This window comes from Arachis hypogaea, chromosome 19, assembly GCF_003086295.3.
Source record: "Arachis hypogaea cultivar Tifrunner chromosome 19, arahy.Tifrunner.gnm2.J5K5, whole genome shotgun sequence".
Taxonomy (NCBI): Eukaryota; Viridiplantae; Streptophyta; class Magnoliopsida; order Fabales; family Fabaceae; genus Arachis; species Arachis hypogaea.
Genome location: NC_092054.1, coordinates 9,935,511 through 9,959,163, shown reverse-complemented (window position 1 = coordinate 9,959,163; position 23,653 = coordinate 9,935,511). Strand labels below are relative to the sequence as shown.

At 29.1% G+C, this 23,653-nt stretch overlaps 1 protein-coding gene across 1 annotated transcript; it reads left to right on the top strand.

Moving 5' to 3' along the window:
• The first annotated feature begins 11,789 nt into the window (after positions 1-11,789).
• Positions 11,790-18,985, top strand: LOC112779568 (uncharacterized). The gene is made up of 3 exons (XM_025823884.3): positions 11,790-12,154; positions 12,584-12,713; positions 17,768-18,985. The coding sequence occupies exons 1-3, from the start codon at positions 12,022-12,024 to the stop codon at positions 18,741-18,743; spliced, it is 1,239 nt and encodes a 412-aa protein (XP_025679669.1). The 5' UTR covers positions 11,790-12,021; the 3' UTR covers positions 18,744-18,985.
• Positions 18,986-23,653: the final 4,668 nt, after the last annotated feature.

The window sequence follows — 23,653 nt, the reverse complement described above, 5'->3', positions numbered from 1 at the left end:
CATTTCAACAATTGAAGGTATATTGTTAGTGATACAGGTAAAAAATTTATTAGATTTATTAGTGAATTGTTTGCTGTCCAGAGAATGTTGATCCTTAACAAATAATTCTTTGTATGGAAAATGCATTTCATCAAAAATAATATTTCCGAGACATATAATTTGTCAGATTTTGACAAATACCTATATCCATTATGATCAGCAGCATAACTAACAAATATACATTTTTCATATTTGTATGTAAACTTAATTTTATTGTAAGGTGTTAGAAGAGAATAACATGTGCTTCCAAAGACTTTAAAATAATGATAATATGATACCTTGTTAAATAGAACTTCATAAGGTGTATTGTCATCTAACACTTGAGTTGGAAGTCGATTTATCATGTATGCTGCAGTAATTACAGCTTCATCTCAAAAGGTTAGAGGCATGGATGCTATAGATAGCATAACTAAGGTAGTTTCTATCAAATGTCTATACTTCTTCTCAGTCAATCTATTTTATTCATGTGTACGAAGGTAAGAGTACCTATGAAGAATACCTTTTTGAGTAAAAAAAAATTGAGAAAAGACATGAACTGTACTCACTACCATGATCTGATTGGAACTCTTTGATTTTACATCCTGTGAGATTCTTCATAAGGTTTTTTGAATTAAATAAAAGCTGAAAAAACATGTGACTGTATTCAACAAATAAAGACATGTATACATACTAAAAACATCAATAAATATAACATAATATTTGTAGCCAAGATGAGAAATCATAGGAGAAGGACCCATACATCAGAACACACCAATTGAAGAGGGGCAAAGTAAATAGATTTAGAATCATAAAAGGGTAATTTATGAGATTTAGCATAGAAATAATTTTCACAAACTTACATAGAAGAATAATTTTTATTTATTGTGAGTTAAGTTAAAGAAATAAAATAGGTAACTCTCATTGAACCTGTTAGTCCAATAAATAGATATCTGTTATATTTAATGTAAATGCTTATCTAGGTGGACTATAAGTTTTAGTAATGTTTAGCAACAATTAATGGTTTAGTTGTAATTAATTTGCCCTAGTAAAGGTTTTGAAAATTGAAGAGATCACGGTTACTATTGCACGCCGTGTGACCCTGGATCTCCCCTACCGTTCATCCTGTTGCCCTATCGGTGCACAAAATCGTGATCGTTCATTCCTTGGTAACGGCGCTAAAAATTTAATACGCACGTTTATAATCTTAATTCTTTGTCACAATTTCGCACAACTAACCAGCAAGTGCACTGGGTCGTCCAAGTAATAAACCTTACGTGAGTAAGGGTCGATCCCACGGAGATTGTCGGCTTGAAGCAAGCTATGGTCATCTTGTAAATCTCAGTCAGGCAGATTCATATGGTTATGGATATTTGATAATTAAAATATAAAACAGGATAGAGATGCTTATGTAATTCATTGGTGAGAATTTCAGATAAGCGTATAGAGATGCTTTTGTTCCTTCTGAACCTCTGCTTTTTTGCTGTCTTCATCCAATCATTCCTACTCCTTTCCATGGCAAGCTTTATGTAGGGCATCACCGTTGTCAATGGCTACATCCCGTCCTCTCAGTGAAAATGGTCCAAAATGCGCTGTCACTGCACGGCTAATCATCTGTCGGTTCTCGATCATACTGGAATAGGAATCAGTAATCCTTTTACGTCTGTCACTACGCCCAGCACTCGCGAGTTTGAAGCTCGTCACAGCCATCCCTTCCCAGATCCTACTCGGAATACCACAGACAAGGTTTATACTTTCCGGATCTCAAGAATGGCCGCCAATAATTCTAGCCTATACCACGAAGACTCTGATCTCACGATCAGGAGGCTAAGTGATATGCATTCAAGCTTGTTTGCATGTAGAACGGAAGTGGTTGTCAGGCACGCGTTCATAAGTGAGAATGGTGATGAGTGTCACATAATCATCACATTCATCATGTTCTTGTGTGCGAATGAATATCTTAGAGAAGAAATAGGCTTTAGTTGAATAGAAAAATAATAGTACTTTGCATTAATTCATGAGGAACAGCAGAGCTCCACACCTTAATCTATGGTGTGTAGAAACTCTACCGTTGAAAATACATAAGTATAAGGTCCAGGCATGGCCGAATGGCCAGCCTCCATAAAGGTCTAAGATAGCATAAGACTAATCAAAGATTGTAAATACAATAGTAAAAAGTTCTATTTATACTAAACTAGTTACTAGGGTTTACAGAAATGAGTAAATGATGCAGAAATCCACTTCCGGGCCCACTTGGTGTGTGCTTGGGTTGAGCATTGAAGCTTTCACGTGTAGAGGTCTTCCTTGGAGTTAAACTCCAGTTTGTAACCTGTTTTTGGCATTTAACTCTGCTTTGCAACCTGTTTCTGGCGTTTAACTCCAGAATATGGCAGAAAGCTGGCGTTGAACGCCAGTTTGTGTCGTCTAAACTCGGGCAAAGGATGGACTATTATATATTTCTGGAAAGCCCTGGATGTCTAATTTCCAACGCAATTGAGAGCACACCATTTGGACTCCTGTAGCTCCAGAAAATCCACTTTGAGTGCAGGGAGGTCAGAATCCAACAGCATCTGCAGTCCTTCTTCAGCCTCTGAATCTGATTTTTGCTCAAGTCCCTCAATTTCAGCCAGAAATTACCTGAAATCACAGAAAAACATACAACTCATAGTAAAGTCCAGAAATGTAATTTTTATTTAAAAACTAATAAAAATATATTAAAAACTAATAAAATCATACTAAAAACTATGTAAAAACAATGCCAAAAAGCGTATAAATTATTCGCTCATCACCTATATAAGGAAGGATGGATTTGGACATGCAGTAGAGTTTAGGGATTTTATATTTGACAATTCCTAGATTTCTGCATTTGTCGAGTGGTAGAGGCCGGAGACCCACACGTTCCACCTTCCATAGGATGAGGTCAGCATCACGCTCCAGGATGTTGCCTACCACATTGGTCTGTGCACTGGTGGAGAGTCCGTTGGAGGTTGTACCAGAGACTTCCAGCAGTGGCATGAACACCCGACATGGGAGTGGATTGAGGATTTACTGGGCACCGGGCTGCCACCACAGCCGGAGGGAGGGAAGCAGGTTTTTGGGATCAGGATGACGTGGCTCAAGGACCGGGTGGCACACATTCTTGATGGAGCAGCCCCGGATACACTCCGTCATTATGCCCGATGCTACTTGATGATACTGATTGGGGGTTTCTGTTCACGGACAAGTCGGCTACACTTGTGCCTTTGAGATGGCTGCCGCTGCTGGAGGATTTCGATCATTGCAACTAGTTGTCATGAGGGTCTGCACACCTCTGTCATACCTACCACTCATTGTGCACAGCGGCATCGCGTGATGGGACGGACATTGCGAGGTGTATGTCGCTTCTTGTCTCGTAGATCTACCATAGGTTCTTGTCTTTTAGTCCGGCGGGATACAACATCGTCAGGTTCTACTTGCTTCTAGGTACGTATATATTGTAAATAATTTTTAATTTACCATGTGGTTGACATCTGAACACGTGTTTAAATATGGAACATAATTAATTAAATTCTGTTAAACTGTCTTTGTTGTGCGTAGGTTGGCAGGGCTAGAGCAATAGAGCAGAGATCGCCATGATGGCAGGATCCAGAGTCTACGTCGTTGTATCGATGCACTGGCATTTGAGCATATATCCTATTGTATGACTCTTCCGAGTCGCCATAGATCTTGCCAATCATTTTCTGCTTTGCCATCCACACCTTTCGATATGAGAGCTTGAAATGGTAACTCTGATGCACAACACTTTGCAATACTGGGATAGACACCGACAGGTCAGTCTTTATCATAGGTAAGATGACCTTGCAAATCAAACCACTATTCAGCCGAGCATGGTCCTGAGACATGGTAGGTGCCAGACAGGTATGTGATCCACTGAACCGACGTACCTCCCTACAAATTTTGCTCAGATGTCAACATTATGCAAAACAAAAAACTAACATAATAGACTTTAAAGCATCCAAAATAAATCGTAAAATGTATCAGTAATTCCAATTCTGTCGTAATGCCACACGAAGACTCCATGGACAACCGTTGGTAAATTGCTTGCATCGACAGTGGTATTTAAGCCTATCTGACTCCAGAACTCTATACTACGCATTTCGTCGAATACTGTAGTTCTTCACCGCCATTAGAACTGCTTCACGGTTCCTGAACCAATGCCCAACTTGAAATTCCACCCCACCATCCGTGTTGTAATTCTCCTCGTCCCCAGCATTCAGAAGATTGTCTGGCTGCATTGCATCTAAGTTCAATGTCTAATAATGGCTAGGAACATCCGACAGTCGAGGAATGGCAAAAGGGGGACGTAGGAGAAACCTACCAACACCGCACATGGGAGTCTCTGGCAACATAAGTTGAATTGCCTTCACTATCGTCCTCGTCGGCACTATCATGAGGCTGGGCATAGTGGATCGGTGTTGCCTCGAGCGGCACAACTTCAGGAGTCAAAGGAGATGATCCACCACCAACAACTACATCACAGACCGCAGCATACAACTCCATCACGTGTTGCGGCATTAGCCGTGCATGTACGTCGAACATTATCCTTACATGCTGATCCCCATTAATCCAAAATAATCGGTTGGTAAATCCACCGTTCTGAAGCGCGTGTAGAAATCTATATGCAACCCGCCCAACCTCCTTCGTTCTTACTCCCCCTATATTTCTTAGCATGACCATCTTTAGCGCATCCAGGCTATCAACCCGGTAAGTGCGTAACATGACAGTCTTGTCAGACTCGAAAATCACTCATTCATCACCGTGTCTGACTATCCCATTGGATAAACCACAACAAAGAAGAATTGATTATTTTCCATCAGAACAAAATGGAAAGAAGAAACAGAAAAGATTGGTTTGTGAATTGTGTGAGGGGAGGTATTGGGATTGGCTCTATAAATAGACTTATTCTACAACATATCTTAGGTGCAGAGACATCTACACCATAATACACATATTCCGGGTGTTGAGACCGTAATTATATCCTTAACTATATCTCGGATGCTGAGGGAGGCATTAGGAAGTTGCGTTTATCTCGGATGCTGAGACCCCTATCACAAAACGCGCGTATCCCAAACTTTTTTGAAACATTTTATATTTACCCTCTAATTTTATCAAAATTCCTACACTGTCCTTATTCTCTTTTCCAAACCCTAATCCTAATCCCCATATTAAACTCACACACTCTTACTCACTCACACACATGCACACACTCTGAAGTTTGAACAAAAGAAAAAGAAAAAAAAATAGAGAAGAGGGTCTACCGAGGGGAGAAGAGAAGAAGATGACGGCATTAACGAAGCAAAAGGAAGCCGTCACCGCCATCGAGTTATAGAGCCACAGAGAGAGAGAGAGAGAGAGAGAGAGAGAGAGAGAGAGAGAGAGAGAGAGAGAGAGAGAAGGCAGCACCACTATCGTCATTGCTGGGACTCGTCTTTGGAGTCACAGATGTCGCTGTCGAAGGGGCCGTGTCGGAGGGAGTCATTGCCGTCACCGAAGCTCACCGCTAGTGCACCCTAAAGCTACCTCAGCCATTACTCTGCTCCACGGCGGCTGACCGCTGCCTCTCCCTTGTTCGTCAAAGCTTGTTGTGCTGCTGCAGGAATCACTTCCAGAGGAGAGGAACCGCCGCCACCGTTATTCTGTTGTGTCCTTCACCGTCAACGCTAGAGAGGGTCACTGGAGTTGCTTATACTCCACCCCCTTGTTTCCTTTAGTAAGACTAATCTTATTTTTGCCTTGTTTTGCGGTAAAGTTCTACTATTGACTCTGTCCTATCTTGCTTGATGTCCCTTTTTGCCTTTGCTTAGTTTTAAACCATCGTAGGCTGTTAGATTCGATGCTATTGTTACCGTGGTTGCCCCATGTTGTGGCTACTAGCCTACTAGGGTGTTGTTGATGTTGCTGCGGTGAGAATTGCAATTGCTATTGCCCCGATCCAAATTTTGTACTCTTTCGTTCCATTCTACTTCAACCATCTTCACCCTCTAATTCGGCACTCTGGATTTAGTCTCTTCGGTCCCTTAGGACCACATTGTGAGTAGACTTTATATTTATAATCGTTAATCTTTTGGTTTATGCTATTCTAAGTTTTTAATTATATATATATATATATATATATATATATATATATATATATATATATATATATATATATATATATATATGATAAAGTTTTATATTATTTTAAAATATTTGATTTTACTCGAATATATAATTTTGAAGTATTGAAGTATTTATTGACGTTCACTTACTTTAAAATTGTGAAATATGTTTTATGATTGAAAAAGTATGATTGGAAAAGATTTCTGATGAGAAAGTATTTTCTGATTCGATATCTTATATATTTGAAAGATCGGAGATTTATTGTATTTGAAACTATATATTTTGAATTGGTTTGGAAGGCTTGTATTAGAAAACTGTAGTTAATGGCAGTTATGACATTAACCTAAATGCATCTGGCTCAGATCTCAGCTAGCAGGGGCGTTGCTAGTCTAACGTGTAGACCATACGTTGGATCTGTTATTTTCGTACGGACACACGAGAGGAAAGGACTACCCATAGAGGTGGAGTCGTCCAAATGTGGACTTTTGATTTAATTTATGTATGCGAACTCCCTTATTGATTCACTTATTATTATCAACTATTATTTTCCAATTAAAATTACTTTGATAATAATGTTTATATGGTCTCATGTCGATTATAGATGTATTGTCTAGTCACTAAGTTGTAAAACTCACCCCGTTTTTCTAAAAAATATTTTTCAGGAACAAATACGACTATGTGAGACTTTCTATTCAAGAGTAACGATCTGCACTGAGTACCTATTCTTTGTCGAGTTCCTAGATATTATAGGCTCCATATGTTACAGGTAGGATCCAATCATTCTTAATTATTTTAATTTTTGTTCAAAATGTATAACTATTTATTTTAGAATTTGTAAAATATTTGTAATTTAAATTATATTTAAATCTGTTAAACTTGTTAGGGGACTATTTTTATCAGCGTCGATCATAGCTCATTTTGGTTCGTGACACTCAGTGTCTGATATCAGCGCATGTTCATATTCCGAGTGCATCCAAGATGTGACTCGCAGCCATTTCATCACAAAACGGGGTCTGTGTATTCGAGATACGCCCATTTTTAAAAAATTCTCTCAACGTCTGAGATGTGGCTGAAAATGTATTTTTGTAATTATCTCACCGTTTATTTATTTTCATAAATAATATATTTATTTAATTTAAATAAAAAAATCCCTATATATATTATCATTAGCACTCCACATTTATGAAAGTTATCGTATTATATCTTAAATATACTTTCTGGGTGCTTCTTTTTAATTTCCATAGGCCATAGCCCCACTACTAGTAGTATGATGGTCCCTTAAATTAATTAATGAGGTTAACTTAATTAATAAAAAAAATATTAAAAGGTTATCAAAATTATTATTTTTTGTTATTAGTTAATTATTAATATTTAAAAATATAAAACTAATTTTGATAATTTTTTAATATTTTTTATTAATAAAATGGAAACTAAATCCCCTCCTATATGAAGAATTCTATAATTGCCTATGAATAAATTTGGTTTTAAAAATAATAATATCCCAAACATAAATGATAAATAATAACGTAACCGTCAAATGTATAAATTAAAAGTAACTTTCGAAAAAATTTGAAAGTCAATATTGCAGTTAATATTAACATAAAAAAAATAATTTGAAATTCTTGAAAATATCTAAAACTCAACCAAAATAAATATTTAAAATTTAAACTTAAACAAATATTCATCTTTAATCAATTTTATATTTAACTTGTTTGAATATATGTTATAGTATTAGTTGAAATTGGCAACTATAATCTTTTTTCCTACCATTTCTCGTAACTTTTAAAGGGTTAATGTTCATTATTATGGCTATATTTAGAATGAAAGAGAAGGTGAAATAGGATACTAAGGCAAGATAGAGACACATACTATTGTCCTTTTTTCCAGACATCATTAGTGTATAATCAAATATATTTGTATTTTATCGCGTAGTTATATAAAAGAGTTATTTATTTTAATTTGGATAAATTTCACTTACACCTCTTGAAATTTCTCAAAATTTCACCTACCATTTTCCTATTTGATCAGTATACAGTATACATTTGCTTTTTCTTTATCGTATATATCAATAAATTATAATGGCATAAAAAATAGGCTATCAAAAGTCAACTTTAACCTTCATATATAATCTCTCTGTGTAGAGAGAATGCGTATAGATAGAAAAACAATCACACAATTCTTTTACTTTTAACCTTGTTTTGAAAGATATTTTTATCATTCTAATTATAGAAAAAATAAAAACATTACGTCCTAAATGACAAACACATATATAAGAATTTGTTAGCCGTATCTAAATACAGGAAATTAAAGTTTTTATTCCTAATATTTGCGATTTTTTTAATATTTATAAAATTTAATTTTATTTAATTTTGTTTTTAATATTTTTTTTATTTGTGTCAAAATTATTCTTGAATGTTGACTTTATTTAAAATGTTAGAGACAAAATTAAGAATATTTTGGAGTAATTTGATACAAATAAAAAATGTTAAAGGACAAAATTAAATGAATTAAAAATATTAGAAATAAAATTCAATATTAAAGATATTTTTAAAGAAAATCGTAAATATTATTGATAAAAAATATATTTTATTCAATATAAATACAAAAATGTTTAGTAACAAAAAAGAATTAATTAAAAACAGTCAAAATTTATCTTATTATAACATTAATTAATTATTATAATAATTAATAATAAAAGTTAAATAAAACAAATTTTAACTTTTTTTTTTATCTCTCTAACGTTATTCGATGTAAATACATGTTACGAATATTCTGTAGCAATATATAAGTCGCACATCAAAGAACTAATACTTATAAAAGAGTTTTATAACATTCAATTTGGACATAACGTGATCTACCGATAACCACTTCATCTGGCAAATAGAATGCTCCATGGGAGAGCACATGACCTTATAAGTTTTTTTTTTTTAAATAAATGACCATTTGTATCCATAAAAAATAAAAACATTGACATATGTACTTACACTGGATTGAAACTAAATTTATACTCACGTAAGATGTTCTCTGTGTGATAAAAGTATCCTACGTAGCACTCCAACCCTCCGAAAACAGGATACTTTTATCACACAAAAGATATCTTTCATGGATACAAGTTTAGTTTCGATTTAGTATGGATACGGAAATGGATCCTCTCCATTTTTTTTGTCACTGGAGAGAATAAAGTGTAATCTCCCACCTTTAATTCTACAAGTGGGACTAGAAATAAATATAAGAGAGAATGCAATGAAGGGTGAGATCTTTCACTGGATATCATCCAGTTTTTTTTCACTGGAGAGGATCCACTCCCGTATGGATACATATGTCAACATTTTTATCTTTCATTGATACAAATGGTTATTTATTTATTTTTTTTATAGATGTTATTAGTCTCCCAATGTGCGACTTTTTTTCAGGTAATTACTAATTAGTCTTACGAAGCTCGTAACAATGTTACGTTGTGGTGCATATAATTTTGATAAAGTTCAAAAGATATAAATGTAATTGACCATTTTTGTTAACTCAAATTAATGATCACTCTGACGAATGAATCATATGATGATGACATGGTTAGTTGATATGTTGATTTGGCACAATAAGTAACACATTAATAATAGCACACATGCATAGTGTAAGTTAAGGCTTTAATTTGAAGAAAATTAGTAAGCTTCTAAACTAATAACAAGTAAACATACATGCACGTACATCTCTCCCTTTGACTTGCACATTTTCAAGAAGATGATGCCAAATTGGCAATAATATATAGAATTTGAATATGTAGTACAATCTAAAATAATTGGATACAAACAATTCAAACTCTTCGTAGCTAATCTCCAATAAGATCATCATATCATGACATATGTAATCTAAAGTTGAAGATAAGAAGTTAGCTAAGTGGACTTTCTTACAAGTTAAAAGAGTGTAATGAATAATGATGATATGACTATTTTAAAAAAAAAAATTTAATATAATCAATTTTACGTAAAATTAATATACTAAATTTTTATTTAATAAATTTTAATTATCAATTTCACAAAGTTAATTTCAACTAAATTTTCAAAAAAATGTAAAGTTGATATTGTGTGTAAGTACGGTGAACAATAAATATGAAAGACACCAACGTGGGAAGATGGAAGCCCCGTCACGAGGTTTTCGACGGTGGGTGAGCCACGACGGTAGCATTCATACACGCCCTACGTGGCACAATCTCTCACCACATATTTGTCGTTATCGTTAACCCCACAACTATGCCCCCCGGTCCCCAATCATTCTCTCTTTTTCTCTCTCTCTTATTTATTATTTTTTTGTACATATAAATATTAGGTTATGCGACATATTTACAGTTTCCTGATTAACATGTAATTAGTATAACAGTCCGGTTTAATCGTTTGTGAATATCGTCTAATATTTTTTTTCTAATATTTTCCATTACCTTTTAATTATGCGACATATTCTAATATTTATGTTTTTGAACAATCTAAATTAAAAAAATCTAGAACAGTACTTTTATTAAAATTTAATCAATATTTGATCAATAAAAAAATAAATAATTTTATATTATTAAATATAATTTTATATTATTAAAAATATTAATAATAATTAATCGATAACTATAAATTACAAAATCTACTGATTTTTTAACGCCCTTCATCTAAATTAGTTGAATATTATTTTTCAGTTTGGCACGCTAAATTTTGCAATTTTTAATAGTAAGTGACGAGAAAACCTTTCACATTCATCCATAAAAGATGTTAAAAAAAGAGAGGTCTAAGTCTCAACACTTCTCTCTTAAGTCTTAACTGACGTAAGACTTTACTATTAATACAAAAATAAAAAATTAATTAATTAAATATATCGTTTTTCTTAAAGGAAGGAAAATTAAAATAAAATTAGTAATTGTATATTGGCTAAAAATTTATTCATTATCTATAATTTTTTATTATTTATTTTTTATGAAATTGAGTTTATTAAATCAATAGTACAGAAGACTAATTTTATAGTATTTATGAATTAGTTTACTTAATTTATTTTTATACCAAATTTTAAATTTTTAAAAATAATTTATTTTTATATTTTTTAAGTTAAATATTCATATTTAAATTTTTTTTATAAGTTAAACATTATTTTTTAAATATCATAGCAATTACCGGTACAAAATTCATGGTTAAGTTAACCATGTTCATATATAACACCAAAAACTTCGGTTTAACTTTAACTATTATTTTTGTTCCTATATAACTGAATTCATCCTAAAAAAAAAAAATACTAAAGAGTTAGTCGAATTTATTATTTCAGTCCGTAATTAATTAATAATATTTAAAAATGTGAGTTAAAAACATATTATTAAATTATTAAATTAAAAAATTGTAATAATAACTCAAAATACTAATTAAAAAATAATAAATTCTATTGACACTTTAATATTTTTAAAAATAATTTATATTTATTTTTTAAAATTAAAAAAAAAAGAAAAAGAAGAAAAGGACAAAGAAAAGGCAACTTGCTTTGAAAAAAATATTTAAAATTTTATAAAAAGACATTAAATATTTAACCTAAGAACCGAAAAAAGGTTCTTCTTCCCCATAGTGGACCCCCATTTGCCTCTCCTATAAATGACTTACACTCCTTTGTGTCTTTTTAATTATTTCACTTCCAACACCATAAAGCAACTAGCACGAGTGCCTCGCTTTCCTTTGCTACCTTCGAACACCAAAACCAAAACACACAAACAAACAATACACAAATCACTTATATACCTTCCATATATATATATACACCTTTATTATAGCAACTTAGCAAGTGAGAAAACAAGTAATGCTATAGTAAATAATATAGCCGTTAATTAATTTGATTTTTATGTAGTATAGAAATATGGGAAGGGCTCCTTGTTGTGAGAAAGTGGGGTTGAAAAAGGGAAGGTGGACAGAAGAAGAGGATGAACTATTAACAAAGTATATTCAAGTCAACGGTGAAGGTTCATGGAGGTCATTGCCCAAAAATGCAGGTATATATGTAGAGGTAACAATAATTATTAAATTAATCATTAAATTTTATTGAATTCTATGATGAGCAGTCTTGTTTATATATAGTTGGTAAAATATAATTTGGTTTGATTGAGAAGAAATTTTTTCTTTAGTTATTTATCAGTGGTCATTAAATTATAATTTGAGAGTAGAAATGATCTTAAAATATATAATTAAGTGTGATTTGATCAAATATGCATAAAGTTTTTTTTTAATAAAATTGATAAATATATGAAAATTATTAAATAAATTGATATATTTAACTAAACTGTTATCTAACAGTTTTCATCTCTCATTTTTACATGTGAGTAATTAGCATATTGAACACATAAAGTAAATTGTCATCACATTATTTGTGCATGGTTTCATAGGTCTGTGTCTTACATTTTTTTGGGATGCTTTATTTGAAGGATTATTAAGGTGTGGAAAGAGTTGCAGATTAAGATGGATTAATTATTTGAAAGCTGGGCTTAAGAGAGGCAACATTTCTTCTGAAGAGGAAGATCTCATTGTCAAGTTGCATACAACTTTTGGCAACAGGTTTGTGCCAACTTCAATTTTAATAAAATAGTTTTTTATTTTTTTTAAGTTCACAAATAAAAATTAATAATTCGTAATAAATAAAAATTATATTTTAAAATTTAAGAACAAAAATAAGTAAAAAATTACTGCTACTAATTAACTGGAACACATTTACAAAAATAATAAAAATTACGAAATAAAATATTATGTTTTATCGTGTAAACTTTATGTCATGGGTTGATTTTACTATGAACTTTTTAGTTTTAAGAATGACGTGTAAACTCCTACATCAGCACTTTTGTCTTAAAAGTGCAGTAGAAAATAGAAATTTAAGGAGAAGAGAATCAGAGATGAAGGGAATATATATATATATATGAGCAGTCAATTTGCAAAATTCTAAAAGTGTAAAGATAAAGTGCACAAAATTTATAATTCTAAGAAGTGTTAGGAAGTCAATGAGTTATAGTTCAAATAACATAGTCTTTCTATATTCACTTAAAAAGTTGCGAATTTGATTCTCTCTATCTTTAGTAAAAAAAGAAAAGAAAAGAAGTGTCAAAAAGTACTTTTCTTGAAAACGTGAATTAATAAAAATAATATATAAATAATTATATCTCCAAAAATAAGTAAAACATATTTTTTTAATGATAAAAAATAATTTAAAGTTATTATATAGTTTAATTATTTCGTTAGTTTTTATAATTAAATTTTTATAATTTTTTTAATTAGATCTTTCATCTATATTATTTTTAATTTTGTATTTAGATCTTTTTCAGTAGAAAAAAAATATTAGAATTAATTAAATACTTCTTTACAAATTGAAAATATCCACAATTACAAATTTAATTAGATCTTTGACTATATATTTTTAAAAAAATATTCTATTAATTTTAATATTTTTTACATAAAAATAACCTCATTATAACATGAAAAGCATTATTGTATAGACCTAATTAAAAAAAATATTACAGATATTTTACAAATTTTGTAAAACTATAAAGATTAATAAAATAATTAATTTTTATTATATTTAATTTAATATTTATAATTATACTTATTTTGTCTAATATTATTAATCTATTATAATTAATAGTACTTAATAAATAAAAAATACAGTAACTTTAAATTGATTTTTATTTTGTTCTAAACATTTTTATTTTTATTTATCTTAACAAAATGGTCACATGAATGAATCTAGTAGTAAAAATGTGTGGCAATTTTCTAGTCATTTGTACTAGTGTGGAAAAACACTTTTGTATAACTTAAAAACTCTCCGTTAATAATACATCTTGGAATATAATCTCTCTGAAAAGTTAACATCTAGAGGAGAAAAAAAAAAAACCATTTCTTCAATTATAATATCACTAAGTATTAGTTTGGATTAATTTTTTTAGTAAACAAAAATATTTTTTTAAAAAATATTTTTATTTAATTTAAAATTTATTTGGTTATGACTTTTAAAAAAAAGTATTTTTATTAAAAAATAAATTATTTATTTTTTCTAAAAACTAGTAATATCTTATTTCTAAAGAAAACAAAAATAAAAAATATTTTTAATACTTAATTTTTTTAAAAAAAATTTATTTAAATATAAAATAATTTTTTTCTATTAATTTTTTTTAAAGATAAAAAAAATATATTAAAGGTTTTATCCGTAATAATAGGAGATCGAGACTTCTATCAAGAACCTCTGACTTTATATTAAAGGTATCTAACCTTTTCGATATACAAAACAAAAACTCTTGAATGAGTTAGAAATGATTGATCTTAAGTTGGAACAAAATAGAAAGACCCAGGAAAAGATAGTTGTTATGTTCGATGTGACAACCAGCTTAAAATATAAATTTATTAGAATGGTTTTCAAATGAATAAAATAAATCAAAATTGATATATGGTTTATTTTTTATAATTATTATTTGTAATTGCAGAATCTTGTACACACTTTTAATAGTTATGAGACAACAATTATAGACATGTACTTGGTTTGTTTTTTAATATAAAATTGCTAATTTCAGTAAAGGTTTTTTGTTGCAAAATATAGAACTAAACAGTGACTCGTGCATTATATAAACAGTATTGCAATTATTATGGGTCAAGGAAAAAAGATATGACGATGAAACAAGCCAAGTCATATTATTTTGTAATTATTTTTCTTAAAATTATGATAAATTCTCCCATATTCTTCAACTAAAATTATTATTATTATGTTAAAGTAGTATTTATTGATAAACGAGTTGTTAAAACTGTCTGAAATAATGTTAGCAACTTTTATATAATGTTATCAACTTTTTAAAATATAGATCTCAATTATTATATGATAGTGTTACGATGAAATAATAACAAATGTACCACTAATTAACTTAATTCATTTAATTTATATAAACTAATATATAATATTCCTTTTGCGATTAAAAGTTCAATTAAAATTTAATTAAATTAAACAAAAATATATTTATATATAAAAGATATCATTTTTAAAAAGTTAATTTTTTATTATTTATTATTTTAAATTAATTAATCATATTTATTAACTGATTTGTTAATTTAGTTTTTTTTAATTAATTAATTTATTGTCAAATAATTTTTATTTTAAATATAAATAATTTGTTCAATTCAATTCTTTCACTGAAGGTAGTTCACAAGTTGACACATCTCATATGACATATACATTAATGTATATGTGGCTACTATGTTTCTTAGTGAATAATACTTTTAATAAATAAATAAATAAAGTGTGAATAAAACTGCGCCGACAGACGCATGCATCATGAATGTTCTTTTGGTAAAACAATAAGTTGCAACATTTATAGTAAAAAGAATTGAAGTGTTTCAGTTGAAATGTTAATTATTAATTGTGAACTGTGACTACTCATACCATAAACGAATGTAAATAAATTAGAATTAAACTGACTACATTCAATAATATATATTTAACCTATTTGATGAGATTTGTACATGCATAAAAAAATGCATCTATTGTTCAACTTTTTATGTTGAGATTGAAAAATGTTATGATATCCTTCATTCTAAAAAATTTAACTTTATTTTATATTATTTTTTAATATTTTGGATCTTTTTAAAATTAAATTCTAATTTTTTAAACATAAAATTTTTATATTATATTATAAATATCATTCATTCTAATAATTTAAATTAATAAAAAAATAATATAAATAAATATATCTCTAACAAAAACTATTTATCACCTAAATATCATTGGATAGAATATTAATTCCACTAGCTACTCAATAAAGTGATAATAGTACTCAAAGGAATACTTATACAATGGGTTATAGAAATATTTCTTTTTTCTACTTGTCAGATACTCTACAACATGAGAAATTTTGTAATATGAGAAATTGCAACGTTCATTTTTCTTTTAACTACTAATATACTGTTAAATCAAAATATTACAGAGTGATGACGACAATTAGTCATCAATAGGCCCCAGTTATTTATATATATTTTATATAATGACAATTGGTCTCAATTGTTGAATTTTCTGATCAAAACTCTCGTCATAAATTGAATTTAATACTCTTAGAGTTATTATTATTGTCAAATCAAAACTTTGTTGTTGTTGTTGTTGTTATGTCAACTCTTTTGTTCGTGATTTAGTGAATAATTAGTTATTAATGGAACTAACCCATATTTTTTCATGTGACAATATAACATATTTTTAATCGTACCGGAAATAGTTATTGAAACTTCTCAAAATTTTTATAGGATAATTTGAATTTAATTTTCCTTCTCACATTTAGATAAAACTATTATAATTTTATAATTATTTACTCATCAAACCATCCTTGTTGATTTACTCTTTCCATTTTAAAATAAGTGTCGCTTTTATCTTTTGAATTCATTAAAAAGTTAATGTATTTAAATTAATTATTTATCTAGATACATTAATTTTTTAATAAACGAAAGAAATTAAAACAATAATTATTTTAAAATGAAAGAAATACTATATAATAACATGATAAATATTATTTCGTATGAAAATTTCTCATAATTATATACACTTAAAATAAAATTCCCTTATCATAATAACCAAGTACTAGTATAAAATTAATAAAATAAAATATAAAAAAGTTAATTTTGATACATGATTATTAGTATATAGAAGTTTTGCACTATATCGAATATAATCAACAGTAAAAATAACTTCTTAAAAAAAACCATATAAAACTTTTAAATTAGACAACTCATTTTCGTCTTATATGTATGTACATATATATATATATTCTAAAATATATAGTACAGAAGAGTAATATATATTAGTTGGCATCAAACTAAAAGACAAAAAATAATAAATAAGAAATTAATTAATGTTGAACGAAATATTTATTTATTAATTTATTTATTTGTATCATAATGTTATTTTTTTAAAAAAATCTTAAACTAATAGCAAAAAAAAATTAATTTTAATATACTGGTAGTATAAAATATTTTACACAGTCATAAATTACAACCATTTTATTAAATAACAATTCACGCTGTCAATACAAAATATAGTTATTTTTGCTAGTGCAACGTTATCTGATTAGATGTACGTGTAAAATAATTTTAAACTGACAGTGCAAGTATCAAAATCAAATTTAAAAAAAAAACATAAATAGTTATTTTTTTAATATGTGTCTCAAGTAATATATTTTTTACCATTTGTATCTATGAAAGATACAAACGCGAACAAATGTATCTATATATGAATAAAATGACAATTGTACCCATGGAAGATAGCTTTCGTGTGCCAAGAATACCCTAACAGACCAATTGTGTAACCAATGTCCGGATATTTTTGGCACACAAAAATTATAATTGTCGTTTTATTCTTCTATGGATACATTTTGTCAACATGTATCTTTTATGGATACTAATAATAATTTATTCTTTAAATTTATTTAAAATTTTACATAGACTTATTTTCTCTTTTAACTTGCCTTGTGCTAATTTTTTTTTCTATACTTGTTTGTTATTTCTTATTTCGATGTCACTTCTCTTAAAAATTTAAACAAAAAAAATATATATATAAATAATTATATCTTTAACGACTTAAATAATTTTGATTTTAGGTGGTCATTGATAGCGAGTCATTTGCCGGGAAGAACAGACAATGAAATCAAGAACTATTGGAACTCTCACTTGAGTAGGAAAATCTACAGTTTTCGGAGAGCAACTAGCCTAGACACCACCCACATAGGGTCCACCGATACACCCAACAATGTTCCCATTTATCCAAAGCCTAAACCCGGTAGAACAAGCCGTTGGGCCATGAAGAAGAACAAAACCTACATACACAACAATAAGGGTAACAATAATAATAATAATATTAATAACAACCAAAATAATGAAAAAGACGAAATTGCCCTTCGACAACTCAGCCCCGGAGAAAAAGAAGATGATGCGGTTCCAACTCCACCAACTCCTTCGCTTGAGAGTGAGGGTTTTTGCAACACTGTTGAGGATCTCATGGTGTTGGATTTGGACCCTAACAACAATAATAATAATGGGGTGGAAAAAGAAGAAGAAGAAGAAAAAGAAAAAGTTCAGTGCCCTACTACTACGTATGATGAGAAAGAAAACAAGGACACGTTGTTAGGACCATATGATGAACAAGTTGAAGATCTTACTAATAATATTAATAGTAATGGCGGTGGGGCGTTGAGTCTTGATGACATGTTGGACAATTTCATGTTGGAAGAAATTGTATGTGGGGTTCACAACTTAAATGAAGATATTGAAATCAATAATAATAATAATAATAATAATAATAATAATAATAATAATAATAATAATAGTGAAGAGTGGAATAATTTAGGGTTAGATGAATATTTGGATTGGGAGAGTGTTATGGAGTTCATGAATAATAATAATAATAATAGTGAGTCATCAGAGGGTTGTTATTTGGAGCAGAAAGAAAATTTGCTGACGTGGCTGTGGAAAGATGATGATGATGATTGGGAAAGTGAGTGCATGAAATTGGGGGAGAAGATGGATAGTAGTGAGAAACAAAATGATGATGATGTTGTTGCTTGGTTTCTCTCTTGAAGGGAAAAATACCATGTGTAACCCCCTTTATTTCAATCTATTTTTGGAGTGTGTTTTGTGATGAGGCTTTTTTTTCTTCTCCTTAAAAGTTCATGTCACAAACTCACCTTTATTTTAGGCATGTAATTTGTCTTTCTTTTCTATCTTTTATTGTGCCAGTTGTGTTTTAGATTTTTAGTAGATTCTGCATGTGCCCATATTCGGCTTTTAGATCATAATAAAGGGTTTCAGGTTTTTTTTTTTTTTTTTTTTTTTTTTAGAATAGATGTGCAAAAGACTAAAAGTACTCAGATTTTCACATTATTGTAGAATAAAGCAAAACATGTTCGTTTATTTTGATATTCTTGATAACAAACGGAAATAAAGGAAAGAAAATACGGTTTAATGCTAGTATATAAATATTTTTACACGTTATTATACATCTCGTTAACTTGTTTATTGTAAAAATAAGATATATTTATGGTGAAAACTCATCAATTTTACGTAAAGTTAATAGGTAAAAACCATTAAATAATTTGATTAACTAAATTTTCATATAATGACTCTTCGTTATTAATTTCACGTAAAGTTAACTCCGTTTGAATTTTCACTTATGTTTATATCTATCTTATTTATAGTTATAATTGAACAACTAAAAAAAAATGATATTTTCAATATGATTTAGATTGATTTAAAGAGTAAAATGAATATAATTGGTTATGATTTAAATTATATCGATTTGTCTTGTACTGAAATTTTATGGATTTGAATTGATATTTGCATTATATCGATTTAAAATTATTTTTAATTGAATTCAGTTTAAATTATTGTGATTTAGATTTTATCGGTTTATTCGATTTTAGAAACAATTATTGGTTTAAATTTTTAAATTATAAAATTTTTAATTTAAAATTTAGATAGATATAATTTGGCTTAATTGACTACTTATATATTTCAATGATTTTATTCTTCCTTTCACTTAACGCACCAAATATTAGGAAAAAAAAAATACTTGAAAATAGATGGATATTTGCAATGCAAATGACGGCAAAGTGGCAAACACAACAACACAAGCATGCTCTAACTAGCTAGCTAGCTGCGTCACGGAGAAAAGCTTCGTATTAAATTTCAAAAATTATTAGAAAATTATTAAAATTTATTATTTTAAATTATTATTTTTAATTATCAATCAAATTTTTTAATTTATTAGTTTAATAACATACTTAAAAATATATTTTTAAACATTGATTATTAATTAATAATAAAAAATAATATAAATTTTGATAATTTTTTAATAATTTTCTTAAATCTCTTTATCAAATTTAATTAAAAAATAGAAGATTTTTTTTTGTAAATGGGAACTTATAGATCTTTTTATACTGCATTCAATTCATTGCCAAAAGAATCTATATTATCATTTAGTCTTCTATCTAAAAAGATTGAGGATTTAGAGCATCTCTAATGAAGTAGTTTTAGAGTATTATTTTTAATATTTTTAAAAAATAAACTAATTTAAAATTAAAATTTGTATTAAAGTTTATTTATAAAATAAAATTAGTATTACTTTAATAATATAGTATTATTTTGATAGAAAACTAATAAAATTTTATTATTCGTATAATTATAATAATAAAATAATTTAAAATAATATAAAATTTTAATTAAACTAATAATAAACATTGAAGGAATAATTTTTTTAAATTTTAAATTATTATTTATGATATATAATTTTATAAATATTTTTATAAAATTTAAAATAAAATAAAATTAAAATTAATATTAAAAATGTTTTTATGAAATTTAGTAAAAAATTAATTATCCTTATAATAAAGTTCGGAGATTTATTTATCTTTTTGGATTGTAATAAAAAGGTGAAAACTCAGGTGCAGTCGACTTCACGTGAAGTTGATAGTCGAAAACCGTTAAACAAAAATTTAGTCAAATTAATCAAATCATCTAACGGTTTTTAGTTATCAACTTCACATGAAGTTGACTCCACCTGAATTCCACCTAACAAAAAATGCGGTGGATGAGAAGAAATGTCAATGTCACCGGTTATGTCGCTTCCATGAAGGTGTGTATCCTATATGCATGTGTGGACCGGTATAAGTTGACTTTTTTCGGGAAGGTGCTTTTTGGTTCTAGTTGGATTAAAGTATCCATTTTCTCTTTAATATTTAGGTTAAATTTTTAAATTGTATCTAATATTTAAATCATTTTATTTAATTTTTAATATTTTAAATTATATTAATATTATTTTTTATTAATAATTTGTTAACATAATTAATAATAAAATAATTTTAAAATATTAAAAATTTAAATAAAATAAAAATAATATATTATTTTTAAAAAAATTATCAAATCAAATAAAATAATAATAAATTTTAATAAAATATATTGCATTACAAGTTAAAGATTTTTATTTATACCTATAGAATGACTAATAGATAAATTAAAAAAAAATATGATACATATATAATAAAATATAAATTATACTTATTTATTTTTAATATACCAACCTTCTTTAATTATAATTTAATTAAATTTTATTTTTAAATTTTAAAAAATTTTAATTTATTTTTTAATAATTTTAATTTTTTATAGTAGATAAGTATTCAGTTTTTTTTATTTATTTTTAGTTAAAAATAAATTTACTTATAATGAAAGTAGAGTGATTAAGAATAAAAATAAAAAAATTTATTTAAAATAAAAATAATGTAGTTAAGAGTAATTTATTTAGATGTGATTAAAAAATTAAATAATTATTTATTTAAAAAAATTATTAAAGGATAAAACAAAAAATTTGTTTCAAGTTAAAAATAAAATTTAATTTAATTAAATATTAAAAAAATTGATACATTAGTGACAAAAGGTATAATTTATATTTTATTGTATATGTATCATATTTTTTTATTTATTTTTTGACAACTTTATATACTAATCATTCTACAAGTATTCTATGATGAGTAAAAATTTTTAAAAGTAAAATAAAGAAAAAAATTACCTAGAATGAAAATAGTATGATTAAGAATAATTTACTTAGATGTGATTAAAAAATAATTGAATAGCTATGTACCGTATAAAATTGATATTATTAAAGGATAAAAGTAAAATTTATTTTGAGTAAAGTATTGTTTTTGTCCCCAATGTTTGGGGTAAATCCTATTTGTATCCCTAACGTTTAAATCGTCCTATTTGTATCCCCTAACGTTTGTAAAAGTGATTCAATGTTATCCTGCCGTCAATTACACATCATGAGCACTTTAGTTTGAGTTTTAAAAATCTCTTCTTGAAGTTAGAATATAAATGTTTGGGATAGAATCGATGATCTACTCTGAAAAATAGCTTATCAGATGTTGAAAATAATTTCTACAACATTTACATAATTCACTTTTCTAGGGACATAATTAAATCTAAACACAAATAGTGGGTATAATATTAAAATCGAACACATCCAAGTGAGACCTAATTGAGAATGAATACATCCAAAAGAGAATAATTGAAAAATATAATATGATTTGTTAGTATAATTGATAGTAGGATAACGATGAATCACTTTTATAAATGTTAAGGATACAAATAGGACGATTTAAACGTTAGGGACACAAATAGGACTTACCCCAAATGTTGGGGACAAAAACGATACTGTTCCGAGGGTTACCTGAAACTGGAGGTCGATCTCGGATGAGATCTTCTGTACTGGTCGGAGATGACGTGTCCGGCTGGCTGGTGGCGGCCGGAGCTGTTGTGTCCGACTTGTTGGACTTGCTGCACTGCTGATCCTTGGCCACCGGAGGGTGGGGGGTACCTGCAAGAGACTCCGATGCTTAAGTTAGCACGGATATTAAGCAGGTTTTTAGTAGAATCAGAGTATGAGTTATACCTGGGTGCTCCAGTGTATTTATAATGGTGAGAAGTGACCTTCTTAGATAAGATAAGTTAGTTATCTTATCTTATCTTATCTTATCTTTGGGCGAGGTCAGCTTATCTTCAACGGAACCGCCCTTCTCTCTGTAGGCTTGAGCCGCCTTTAGATTGGGCTGTGTTCCTTCTATTTGGGCCCTTATTGGGCCTCTGTAGCGTTTTGTCCGAGCTCTTTGTGAAGAGGTCGGTCATTGACCGAGCTCTTTGAGAAGAGGTCGGATACTGACCTGAAGAGGTCGGTCGGCTTGTCGCTAAACATCCCGGGTCGGACATCTTGACCCAGGGTATGAACAGTGTCCCTGCTTGAGTTCGATCTTTCCGTGAGATCGAGCTTCGATCTCTTTGGAAGTCGTGCTCAAGCATCTGTCTGGCTTGTTTCTTCATTGCTTTGCAATTCTGGCAGATTTCTAGAGGTTTGGTACGTCACAGTTCGTCCTCTTTTGAGTGGTAGTGTGGGTTTTCTACCCTTGCCTTCTGGATCACGCCTTGCTTTTGTGTTGACAACCCTCTGCTTTGGCGAAGTTATCCTTGCGGCTTGATATCCGGGCTTTTAGTGACTTGTCCAATGACTTTTTAGTGTTCTTTATATTGAACCTTTTTAGTCTCGGATGACGTACGTAGCCCTGTTTGAGATTGTGCCTTCTTTGAGTGGAGTTGTATCCCTTTTAGCTAAGAACATTTGAGCCTTAAGTTGTTTCTCAACCTTTTGGCTTGTTCTTTTTTGAGATCGTACTTGCACCTCTTCTTAGCTGACGTCGACCTGTACGACTTTGCCCCTGCTTGAGTTTGGACCTTTCCGTGAGATCGTGCTTTCGGAGCTTCGATCTCTTTGAGGAAGTCGTGCTCAAGCGTCCTGACTTTGGTCGATCTTGAGTAGTTTCTCCTTTGTGCGAGTCTGGTATTGCCTTTTTTAGTTTGTTGAGAGGTCTTTTCAGCTTTCTTCCGACTTGTTTGTCTTCACTGTTCGGGATTTTTAGTCATAATCCAACAACTTTTTAGGTATAGTT

Excerpts from the sequence above, each read along its gene's own strand:
- LOC112779568 (XM_025823884.3), top strand. The coding sequence starts at position 12,022 with ATGGGAAGGGCTCCTTGTTGTGAGAAAGTGGGGTTGAAAAAGGGAAGG. Across the intron at positions 12,155-12,583 it reads GTCATTGCCCAAAAATGCAG|GATTATTAAGGTGTGGAAAG; the intron begins GTATATATGTAG and ends CTTTATTTGAAG. Across the intron at positions 12,714-17,767 it reads CATACAACTTTTGGCAACAG|GTGGTCATTGATAGCGAGTC; the intron begins GTTTGTGCCAAC and ends TTTTGATTTTAG.